Raw genomic sequence first — 12837 nt, 5'->3', positions numbered from 1 at the left:
GGGGAGTGGCATTGCTAGTCAGGGAAAATGTTACAGCAGTGCTCAGGCAGGACAGATTAGAGGGCTAGTCTTCCGAGGCCATATGGGTGGAACTGAGAAACAGGAAAGGTATGACCACATTAATGGGGGTGTATTATAGACCACCCAATAGCGAGAATTGGAGGAGCAAATCTGCAGAGAGATAGCAGACAACTGCAGGAAACATAAAGTTGTGATAGTAGGGGATTTTAATTTTCCACATATGAATTGGGACTCCCATACAGTTAAAGGTCTAGACGGGTTAGAGTTTGTAAAATGTGTTCAGGAAAATTTTCTAAATCAATATATAGAGGTACCAACTAGAGAGGATGCAATATTAGATCTCCTATTAGGAAATGAGTTAGGACAGGTGACGGACGTGTGTGTAGGGGAACACTTTTTGGTTCCAGTGATCATAACGCCATTAGTTTCAACTTGATCATGGATAAAGATAGATCTGGTCTTCAGGTTGAGGTTCTAAACTGGAAAAAGGCCAAATTTGAAGGAATGAGAAAGGATCTAAAAAGTGTGGATTGGGACAGGCTGTTCTCTGGCAAGGATGTGATTGGTAAGTGGGAGGCCTTCAAAGGAGAAACTTTGAGAATGCAGAGTTTGTATGTTCCTGTCAGGATTAAAGGCAAAGTGAATAAGAATAAGGAACCTTGGTTCTCGAGGGATATTGGAACTCTGATAAAGAAGAAGAGAGAGATGTATGACATGTATAGGCAAAAGGGAGCAAATAAGATACTTGAGTATAAAAAGTGCAGGAAACTACTTAAGAAAGAAATCAGGAGGGCTAAAAGAAGACATGAGGTTGCTTTAGCAGACAAGGTGAAGGATAATCCTAAGAGATCCTACAGGTATATTAAGAGCAAAAGGATAGTAAGGGATAAAATTGGTCCTCTTGAAGATCAGAGTGGTCGGCTATGTATGGAACCAAAAGAAATGGGGGAGATATTAAATGGGTTTTTTGCATCCGTATTTACTAAGGAAACTGGCATGGAGTCTATGGAAATAAGGCAAACAAGTAGGGAGGTCATGGAACCTATACAGATTAAAGGGGAGGAGCTGCTTGCTGTCTTGAGGCAAATAAGAGTAGATAAATCCCCAGGACCGGACAGGGTATTCCCTCGGACCTTGAAGGAGACTAGTGTTCAAATTGCAGGGGCCCTGGCAGATATATTTAAAATGTCGGTATCCATGGGTGAAGTGCCGGATGATTGGAGGATAGCTCATGTTGTTCCGTTGTTTAAAAAAGGCTCAAAAAGTAATGCGGGAAATTATAGGCCGGTAAGTTTGACGTCAGTAGTAGGTAAATTATTGGAAGGAGTACTAAGAGATGGGATCTACAAATATTTGGATAGACAGGGACTTATCAGGGAGAGTCAACATGGCTTTGTGCGTGGTAGGTCATGTTTAACCAATCTATTAGAGTTTTTCGAGGAGGTTACCAGGAAAGTAGATGAAGGGAAGGCAGTGGATGTCGTCTACATGGACTTCAGTAAGGCCTTTGACAAGGTCCCGCATGGGAGGTTAGTTAGGAAGGTTCAGTCGCTAGGTATACATGGAGAGATAGTAAATTGGATTAGACATTGGCTCAATGGAAGAAGCCAGAGAGTGGTAGTGGAGGACTGCTTATCTGAGTGGAGGCCTGTGACTAGTGGTGTGCCGCAGGGATCGGTGTTGCGTCCATTGTTGTTTGTCATCTATATCAATGATCTGGATGATAATGTGGTAAATTGGATCAGCAAATTTGCTGCTGATACAAAGATTGGAGGTGTAGTGGACAGTGAGGAAGGTTTTCAAAGCTTGCAGAGGGATTTGGACCAGCTAGAAAAATGGGCTGAAAAATGGCAGATGGAGTTTAATGCAGACACATGTGAGGTATTGCACTTTGGAAGGACAAATCAAGGTAGAACATACAAGGTAAATGGTAGGACACTGAGAGTGCAGTAGAACAGAGGGATCTGGGAATACAGATGCATAATTCCCTAAAAGTGGCGTCACAGGTAGATAGGGTCGTAAAGAGTGCTTTTGGTACATTGGCCCTTATAAATCAAAGTATTGAGTATAAGAGTTGGAATGTTATGGTGAGGTTGTATAAGACATTGGTGAGGCCGAATTTAGAGTATTATGTGCAGTTTTGGTCACCTAATTACAGGAAGGATATTAATAAGGTTGAAAGAATGCAGAGAAGGTTTACAAGGATGTTGCCGGGACTTGAGAAACTGAGTTACAGAGAAAGGTTGAATAGGTTAGGACTTTATTCTCTGGAGCGTAGAAGAATGAGGGGAGATTTGATAGAGGTGTATAAAATTATGATGGGTATGGATAGAGTGAATGCAAGCAGGCTTTTTCCACTGAGGCTAGGGGAGAAAAAAACTAGAGGACATGGGTTAAGGGTGAAGGGGGAAACGTTTAAAGGGAATATTAGGGGGGGGGCTTCTTCACACAGAGAGTGGTGGGAGTGTGGAATGAGCTGCCAGATGAAGTGGTGAATGCGGGCTCACTTTTAACATTTAAGAAAAACTTGGACAGGTACATGGATGAGAGGGGTGTGGGGGGATATGGTCCAGGTGCAGGTCAGTGGGACTCGGCAGAAAAATGGTTTGGCACAGCCAAGAAGGGCTAAAAGGCCTGTTTCTGTGCTGTAATGTTCTATGGTTCTGACATAGATCACATTTGGAGAACAACTGTACATGAAAAGGCCTGAACTTAATTGTAAAAGTGACCTCAGATGGTCACTATCAACTTTGAGCAGAACCTGTCACTAATCCTGAATATTTTATGTAAGATCATATTGGACTCTTAAACCATTTTCTGCTTTGCATCATTTGTAACATTGTTAAACAGGTTGCTATACAAGACATTTGCAAACTTAGTTTTGGTCAGTAAATAGTACTGTATTAGTTAAAAAACTTGAATAGGCAGGTTTTACTCATGGCAGAAGCATTCTAAAGGTTCAACTTTCTCACTTCCTTCTGCACATGAAGAGAAACTTGCAAATCGTAAGCTTAATGTTGCTGAAGTGACACAGTCAGAGATTGGGCAGAAACAGAAGCTTCAGACTGTGTTGGAAACTGTGAATGACCTGCTTCGACCTCAAGGATGGGCTATCAAATGGAGTGTTGATTGTGAGTATAAGTGTGTTCAATCCGTTTTTGCTGTAAACTTTTGGCCAAGGCCAACTTGAGGCAGTAACAAACCAACGAAAGATTTTCGGTTGCAAATGTTTAAATTTCACTTTCACATTACATAAAAGTTGGGTAAGGGTTAACATTAAAATGACTAATTCCCTTGCAATAAAACTAAATACTGAATATTTCATCTCTAATTTTAGACAAATTGAGTTTTGGTGAAAAAGAAAAGTTATGTCTATTACCTGATATGCTTGTGAAGTGCTGTTCTTTCTAACTATTCATGGAGAGTCCATTGACTTCGCTTTCTGATGTATTGAAATAAGCATGAAGGACAATTGAAAAGCAGGCCAGCAGTGACTTGAGAAAGCTGTTTGACCATTGCCCTTATAGAACTTTCTTCCAGTCAGTTTTACTTTTGCTGGAGTTTAAGAAGCTTTTAGATTTATTTTTAATGGGATTCCTGAGCAAATCTTGTTAAAAGCTTCTTAATGAAATAATACAATTAACTTGACAGGATATAATGATTACTATACTTGGAATAACTATGATAAGGTGTGTGTTAATCTGTCCAAGTCTTACAGCATTACAGTAATTCTGGCTTATCCTTATTTTTGTTCATATCATTGCTCACACTGTTCCTTGAATTGGCATCCTCCCTTCCTGATCAGGGACAGGTGACTCCGACTCTGCCCTTGCTAGTTTTGTTCCTTATCTCAACAATAGCACGTGAGGACATGAAGATATTTCCACTTATTCGTTCTGCTCCTTTGCGGGAAAGTGTCAGGTGTCCGCTCAGTATAGCTTCCCGACAGTCTTAAGAATTGAAAACATATCCTACCAATTTTTGATGTAATGCACTGGTATGATATTAAGCAGTGCCCCCATTACAGCTGCCCCTTCACTCATATTTTTTGCGGACAGTTTACTGCTCATAGCTTAAAGCCCCCAGAAGTGAATATTTGCATTTGTACTTCCCTTTCTGTTGAAAGCTGAGATAACCAAAGTTTCTTTTGCTTTGTTACAAATGCTGGGGGCGATTCTCCCAGCCTCCTGCACTGCCTTTGTAGCGCAGCGGAAGCTGTTTCGCAGACTTCCCAGTGGGCATCACAGCCTCCGCGAGTCTCCGGATGCTGGATTTCCAGTGCCATCAGCTCTGCGCTAGAAATTGGCACGGAGCTGCATAATTTATTCAAACAAGCATTTTGATACAATTTCCACCACCCCCCCCCCCCCCCCCCCCCCCCCCCCCCAGACCAGAGTGTATCACTCCAACGGGGTTTCCAATAGCACCCCACTTGCGGGGTGGTGGCGGTCCAATCCCGCTGGAGTGAAGGGGGCCACCGAGGCCTCCGAGGGTTGCTGGCCAGGGGGTGGGGGAGGGGGCACTGCCACGTTCGGGGGACCAGCAATTGGGCCGTGAGAGGGTTGGACGGCCAGCAATGGGCAGTTGCGGGGCTGACTAGTGATCGAGCTGGCCAGTGATCGGGAAGCTGGCAGTGCAGGGCTACTGCGCACGCACAGTGGCCCACTCTGCGCTACGCTGCTGGCCTCTCTAGTGGGAATAGGCCCTGCCCACTGTTTTGTGTGATTTACGCTATGCACACTGCAGAGTACAGAGTATGGATTTACACCAGTTTTTACGCAAATTCGACAGTTAGAATTTTTGGGGGAGAATTGCCCCCCCCCCCCCCCCCCGTCAAGTCTTTCTATCTTCTCACATTCTATCTGAATTTACAAAGCCCATTGATTTGTGCTTATTTTCCCTGCTGCAAGTTAATTCACTGCAGAGATTTTACTCTTCTGGCAGTTACATCAACAAGCCGTAGTTAAGACATTTTGTTCCCTGTCGGGCAATGAACTCTGTCATAAATAAAGGTGGTTGCCATCTTCATTCCTTATGTCATCGGGGGACAGTTTGTTTGTGAGTTGATTGAGAAGTAATTGTAACCAAAGTATGAAATGACATAAGTGGTGCTCATTGGTTGTATAATGAAGTGAGAAAATTGTTCCGTGGGATATCACTTAATGGGAGAGCCTCCCCTGTTGCATCACAGCATGAAGAGCGGCTGACCTGCTAGCGGATAACATAGACAAAGTAAATGTCCTTTAGTCACAGGGCTGAATTTTTATTTCCTTTTGTGGAGCTCATTTTTTTGTAAATAAAGATGTATTTTCAAGAATCATCATTGATATGTGGATAATGCTATTTTACTAAAGTAGATTTTTCTTCTCTTTCTGAACATAAGTATTATTTACTTGCTTTCCAATGAAGTTATTTTGATGCATTTTATGATCATGCAGGGAAATTATGTTGGAGCATTTCCTCATTCATCTTAAGGAGTTTGTATGCATGAGTATGTAATTCTTTGGTTGATAATTAGGATGCTCTAGGCTGTAGGTTTTCCTTATGGCAGCTGCTAATGCTGCATTTGAATTGACTGATTGAAGTGTGTTTCGTTTTGCTGAGACTCTTATCAGATTTTGAGAAGTTTTATCATTTTTGACTTCACGAATATAATATAAGGGATACTTTAGACATGTCAGAAGGCAAGGTCATGTTTCGATAAACATTATTGATTTCTTTGAAGAGGTGTGAAGAGAATGCAGAAGATTAATATATTTTAATTTTCTAAAGGCCTGTGATGACATACCACACAATGGGCTCAAGAGTAAGGTTGGAGCTTATGGAGTTAAGGGACCACTATCATCTAGAACAGTGGTGGGCAACCTGTAGCTCAGGGGCCACAGGTGGCCCATCTGGGTTCTGAATGCGGCCCACGAGACATTTTGTTGACTGTTACCCACATACAGCGTTGCCACATTTTGCTGATTTTCATCTGCGTAGCTTTATTCCCTAACAGTATACCAGAATGTGATACACGCGTAAAGCGAGGGCAGGTGAAGTGAGGTGCATACTGATAGCACACAATGTTGACGGTGAGGACTGTCTCAAGTGTAAATATTTATTTTGTTTTTACCATTTGAAGTTGATAGTTCTATTAATGTATAAATGAAATCATTTATATATAACTCGTTATGAAATATTTAGCATGTATTAAATGTATTTAATTTTATTCATGGAGTCATGGTTAGTGAACAAGTCTGATTTGAATTTTGTGACCCACTGAGAAGGAGGAGGGCCACTCACTAGTCTAAATTGCCCATCACTAGAACGATAAGAGCAGCTTATACCTAGGAATACCACCATCTGGAGGTTCTCCTCCCAAGTCACTCACCACTCTGACTTGGAAATTCATCATTATTCCTTCACTGTCACTGTATTAGAATGCTGGAATTCTCTCCCTAACAACACTGTGCATATACCTCAGGGACTGCAGCAGTTCAAGAAGACAGCTCACCACCACCACCTTCATCCAAAGATTACAAGGTTTGGTGGGTTGGCCATGGTAGAGTGCCTCTCAGTGTCTAAAGATGTGTAGGTTAGATGGATTAGCCATGGTGAATTTGTGGGGTTATGTGGAAGGGCGATGGAGAGGGACTGGGTAAGATACTCCGTCAGAGAGTCGGTGCAGACTCGGTGGGTTGAATGGCCTCCTTCTGCACTGTAGGGATTCTGAAGGGCAATAAATGCTGGCCTAGTCTGCAACGCCCACATCCCGAAAAATGAATTTAGAAAAACATGTAGCAGGATGGATAGTTAGCTAACTAAAATGAGAGCGTAGGGATTAAGGATATCTGCTGTTGGTAACGACCTATATTAATGATTTGGACACTAGAAACGGAAGTATAATTTCAAAATTTACAGATGACTCCAATTTGGAAGGTGTAGTTATACAAATGAAGGAAAGGAAGACTTAAACTAGCAGGATGGGCATGTATTTGACAAATGCATTTCGATATAGACAAGTGTGAGGTGGTGCAATTTGGTAGGAAGAATAAGGAGACTACATACTGCATATGAGGTGGAATGGTAAAGAGATCTAAGAGTACAGATGCAAAAATCCAAAAAGCAACTTCGGCTAATAAAGACATAAAAACACAATCCAAGCACTGGGATGAATATCTAAAGGGCTAGAGCTGAAAAGCAGAGATGTTATGTTAAACATGCATCGAATCTTGGTTAGACCACACTTGGATTACTGTCTCAGTTTTGGTTTCCATATTATAAAAAGGGATATATTGCTATTAGAGATGGTGCAAAAGGATTCACGCCTCTGCAACCAAAATTGAGAGAATATACTTATTGAGAAAGGCTGAACAGGCTGAGGATTTGTTTTGCTGGAAAAGACAGTTTTGGGATGACCTGATAGAGGTTTTACATCTACCCATAAAACCTTTTTCACTGGCTTTGTGAAAATGCTTACACTTGTAAGCCTGCACAGGACTGGGGGCCATAAGATAGTCACTAATAAATTTAATGGGAAATTCGGGCACAATTTCTTTACTCAAAGATTAGTAAGAATGTGGCATGTGTAAGGAATTGGTGAGGCAAATAGAATGGATGCATTTTATGGGAGGCTTGCTAAACCCAAGAGGAAGAAGAGAAATGGTTAGGTTGCAGGTATGGTGGGAGGAGGCTCACGTGGAGTGAAAAGACAAATGTGGACTGGTCGATCGAATTGTCTGCTTCTGTGCTGTATTTTTGATGTAACTTAAGTTGTGTGATAGTTAGGTTGGTGGTATTTGATAAATTTATTTGTTTTTCAGCGATCCATGCAAAAAACATGGTGGCTATTCTGCACCTTCTCGTGGCTTTAGCTGTGCATTTCCGAGCGCCCATCAGATTGCCAGAGCATGTCTCTGTGCAGGTGGTGGTTGTACGGGTAAGTGAACCATCAATTTTCAAGACAATTTGATACATATAGATTCTTGAAGTTATTCACTTGGCTGCTTGATTTAACTTTGCATTCTGTGATACCGAACAGTTGTTGTGGAAAATGAAGAAAGGTAACTCTCAAAACTGGGGAAGTTCCCAAGAGTCATGATTTTCTCAGTTGAGATTGAAGGGATTGAAATTTCTACAGCAGTCCATATGCTGATAGTAGAAAACAAACCTGAGATTGCAAGTTGCTCTTCTTAGAAACATGGTTATATGGTGAAATCAAAGGAACGTGGTTAATTTTGTTCAATGGATATCTGAATTAAGGGGTATGAGGGACATTCCTTGTTTCAGTCATACTCATGCCCCATGTTCATCTCTTTTTCAAGTACATTGATGACTATATCTGTACTGTTTCCAGCTCTCACCATGAACTGGTAAATTTCATCAACTTTGCTTCCAATTTCCATCCTTCTCTCTTTGTATAGGCAAACTTCCCTTCCTTCCTTGACTTCTCAGTCTATTCCAGAAACAGATAATCTACAAATACTACTAAGTCCACTAACTTCCAAAGCCGTCTTGATTGCATTTTCTCTCACCCTGCTTCATTCCATTCTCTCAGTTTCTCCACCTCCATTACATCTGTTCTGATGAAACAAGCTTCCATACCAACACTTGTGGTCAGTTTTCCTTTCTCCTCAACCAAGGATTCCTCCCATTGTGGTTGACAGAGCCCTTGATTATGTCAGTCCCATTTTCTGCACTCCTTTTCTCACCTCTTCCCCTCCCTCACAGAACCATAAGATTCCTCTTGTTCTCACCTTCCAGCCCATTAGCCCTAGTATTCAACGAATCATCCTTTATATGATGGAGAATGATTCCTGATGGGGGTTGTAGTTTCCAGGACTGGACCTGGTTATCAAGTTGTTCTGGATAAGGGGACTGGGACCTGTATCCTGCACTTGCCACTCAATGCGGTGTGCGCTAGATTAGGGAAATCAAATGAAAATTGAGTGACTGCTGTCACTTCTGTTCAGTCTGCAAGCAGGACCTTGGGAAATTTTAATTTTCCAGGTGGCTCTTGTGCTGATCTCCCCTGTTCTTAGCCTTCTGCCCTGTTCTAAAGAAACTCAATATAAGCTTGAGGAACAGGATGTCAACTTTTGATTGGGCATTTTCAACCTACTGAGCTGAACAATGAGATCAACAATTCTCTGCCCTATTTCCTTTTTCTTTGCAGTTTTTAAGTCTTATTTCCCCTGTTTTTGATTTCAGGACCATAGCTGTTTATCAGTGTTACAATCCCAGTTCATATAACTAGGCGGAAAGATTCCAGAGTGGAACCCTGGCTCAAATAACTTTTATTTTTTTTAACGAAACCTGGATGAACAGAGTCACAGGACCACTAATTAGTTTTAACAAAAAAAATCATCCGTTACTCTTAATCTGTACACAGATTTTAAGAAGAACACGGATTACAAAGTGCATCTTAAACTTCAATGGTCTCAGTAACACAAGGTCCCTTTAAACTTACAGATTGGCTGTGGTCAAATGCACATCTGCTCTGAACCCCAAGTGAATGTTTTTCTGTGAATTTCTCCTCAGAATGCCCCCCAGATGATTGTCCCATAAGAGTTTCTAAACTCCACTCCCAAAACATGCTTTAAAATCTTCTTTCACAAAATGCTTTCCATTAGTGATTTGCACTTGACATCGAGTCCAAGTTTTCAAATTGACTCTCTCAGACAAAGCTTTAACAGTGGATCAAGTATCCAGGTATCCTTTAGGATTTCTTTGTCTTGACTGCTGTACAAACTGTTCACAATTGTTTTAACTCTCAATTCCCAGACTTTAAAACAGCACCAGACATTTGATTTACCTTTAAAGTCTGCTTTCCCACATTAAATCTGATTATTGTAATGGTCTCTTTAATCAGAACACTTTGTTTACTCTTCCTTGAGTTCTTCTGAACAATAAGTGGGCCTCTGTTCTCTTAAGGTCAGTCATCTTAAGACATTTTTTTCTTTCCCAATTCCCTGGTTATCTGGAAAGTATCTGGTTCTTTAGGAAGCCAGCCTCTTTGCAGCCCCTGTTCTGTCTAGGCCTCCTTCTGGCAGAGTTGAGAGATGTTCACTGGTGTTTTGACTTCAACTGCAATATATCCAACTAAAACGTAAAAGCTTTTCTATCTTCCAAGGCCCCCAGTTGCCAAGCAACTACTGGTGGTTTATTTACTCTTCGTGCCATAGACCCCTCTAAACACAATAGAAGCACAGTTGGAACTGAACCAACCCCCACAGATACATATGTCCAGCATGAATCTAACTGTAGGTTTTACCCTTGTAGGCACAGAAACATTAAATTGAACCCATTTAAAACTATACTTTATTCTGATGTTTACCCACACAAGTGTAAATCCCTTAAAACTACCTTTGTTTTCCTAACAATCAGTCTGCCGTTCAAATTTTCTCTAGTCACATTTCTTTTGTCTTTTAACTTCTCCTGTCCTCTACCCCATGACAAGCCTCCCCTTTTTAATACTTCCCACCTTTATCTCTTTCATGTGCTTAAAATCTGTAACATTTCTAACTTTTCTGATGAATGTTCATCGAGCTGAAACATTACTCTGTTCCTTCTTCCACAAAATGCCGCCAGATCTGCTGAATGTTCAGAGCATTTTCTATTTTTGTCAGATTTCCAGTCTTTGCAGTATTTTGATTATGAAATATGCTCCTTCAGTCTGTTTCCAGTGATGCATCTCTTCCTAGAAACACTTAAGAAGTGGTCTACAAAATGGCCAACCATAAAGCTGTATGTCTTTTGTTAACCAAATCTGAGGAAAACGGCAACCTTAAAAGTGCCCATAATCTGTTTGAAGAAAATAATCTGATTAATTTACTGTTTGTAAATTTTCCAATATGTATAGTCTTTTCTCCAGCCCCTACTTCACACTGTGCCCAGGGAAAGCATACAAATAGGATCAGATGCTCATTCATCCATCTCCACTACTTCAGAGCTATTTTTTGTTTTGCACTAATTCTTTGTCATTGCTTGTCCTTCCCTTTTTTAACCAGAGTCCTGTTTTATTTTTAAATTGTGTTTAATCCCTTTTTAAGGGTAATATCCCCACAGTGTTTTCCCAGTTCTGGCTGCAGTCTTTATAGTACTTGTTCAGATCTACAAATCCCTAGAGGTACTTTGTTTTGTGGATAGGGGATCAACCTAGAGGTGACAATCCTATTGGTTGTCAGTTACGGTCTTCTGATCAAGTATTAGGAAATCTGCTGGCAGGTGATGAAGGTTCTTCAGCAAGCAGCAGTCACTTTGGGAGATGGGGTCTGCTTTCTCCTGGTCCTGAATAGCATTGCCAGCTGCCTGATAAAGAAATCCATACTGATAGTGGTTTAATCTCTTCAGGTCCAAATTCAAATCCAGGTTTTAACAGATATTTCAACTCTGCTGTCCTCTGTGGCAATGGTTTGTTCATAGAATATGTTTTTAAAATTATTTTATAGAATCCCTACAGTGCAGAAGGAGACCGTTTGGCCCATCGAGTCAGCACCGACCACAACCCCACCCAGACCCTATCCCTGCAACTCCATGCATCTGGCCTGTTAATCCCCCTGACACTAAGGGGCAATTTAGCATGGCCAATCAATTTAACGCATGCATCTTTGGACTGCGGGAGGAAACCCACGCAGACACGAGGAGAACGTGCAAACTCCACACAGACAGTGACCCAAGCCGGGAATCGAACCTGAGTCCCTGGTTTTGTGAGGCAGCAGTGCTAACCACTGTGCTGCCCAATTCTGTTGTAATAAAAATCTCGTGGCAGATTGAGTGTAAAGGAAACAAAAGACAGTTAGAAATTTTATTTAACTGGTTATTGAAGAATTAGTGCTTTGGGAGCTTTTAAGTATCTCCCTCCCTCTCCTTCCCCCCCACTGACTGCTGTACTCCAGAAACAAAACCATGTAGACCAATTCCTATAAGTAGACTGGTGAGCGGTTTCACATGCTGACTAACTGTTACATTGAAGATGAGGTATGGAACAAAAACCACTTGTGTTCTTGGAAATTCGGAAGAACTTGAAAAGTATTAGGGAGAGGGAAGGAAATAAAATGAGACATTTATTGATCCCAAATCTAGTTTTAAATTTAGATTTAAAAATTACAAGACAGTTCCAACACTGAAACATTTTTGTTTACAGAAGGAAGATTTCCTCTCTCCAGTACTTGTATTAAAATTGTGTAATTGCATTAATAATTTCATTACAAACTGTCAACTTGAGTATGGTATAGAAGTGTGGTGTACTTCGAACAGGTTAAGTTGAATTTGCTGCTGGTTAATTGACTTTGTATTTTATTTTACTGTGTTCCAGAAACGGGAGGGCATACTTCAAACATCACATGTTACAGAAGAGTTCACCAGCACAACAGAGTAAGTTGAACTTGCCATTTGTCCCAAATAACAATCAAACGCTGTAGAATAGTTAAGGAAAAAAACATAAATCAAGCTGCACCATGACCACTAGGAGTTGAATTTGTTTAAAGGTGAGACTCATTCTGTATTGTTGAAACCATCCCCAAGTTGGTGAAATAATATTTTAAGGAGATTTGGGTGATCTCAAAATTTCCATGATCTTGCATCAGAAATAATCTGCAATGTAGCAGACTCCCAACAACTTCATTGGCAACAACTACTCTGAATCTCTTTGTGGCACAGACAACAGAGATTGTACATCTTGAGACAGAAAATGCTGAATGGATTTATTAATAAAAATAGAAGCAAAAGTGAAACAATTACGTACAAATCATTTAAATGGAGGATCAAATTTTCCTGGAATTCTTTATTCCCCTCTCTATAATTTTATGGCAATAGTGGAATTGACAAGCTGGA

The 12837-nt window shown here is 40.9% G+C and overlaps 1 protein-coding gene across 3 annotated transcripts in view; it reads left to right on the top strand.

Moving 5' to 3' along the window:
• Positions 1-12837, top strand: part of parvb (parvin, beta) — a 69571-nt gene that overhangs the window by 37601 nt on the left and 19133 nt on the right. For all 3 annotated transcript variants that reach the window (XM_078220121.1, XM_078220124.1, XM_078220123.1), the window contains exons 5-7: positions 3012-3152; positions 7827-7942; positions 12320-12378. In XM_078220121.1, the coding sequence (XP_078076247.1) occupies positions 3012-3152; positions 7827-7942; positions 12320-12378 (316 nt within the window). The remainder of the gene's footprint in view (positions 1-3011; positions 3153-7826; positions 7943-12319; positions 12379-12837) is intronic.

This window comes from Mustelus asterias, chromosome 9, assembly GCF_964213995.1.
Source record: "Mustelus asterias chromosome 9, sMusAst1.hap1.1, whole genome shotgun sequence".
NCBI classification, from domain to species: domain Eukaryota; kingdom Metazoa; phylum Chordata; class Chondrichthyes; order Carcharhiniformes; family Triakidae; genus Mustelus; species Mustelus asterias.
The sequence above is the reverse complement of the archived record's forward strand: the minus strand, read 5'-3'. Positions and strand labels throughout refer to the sequence as shown.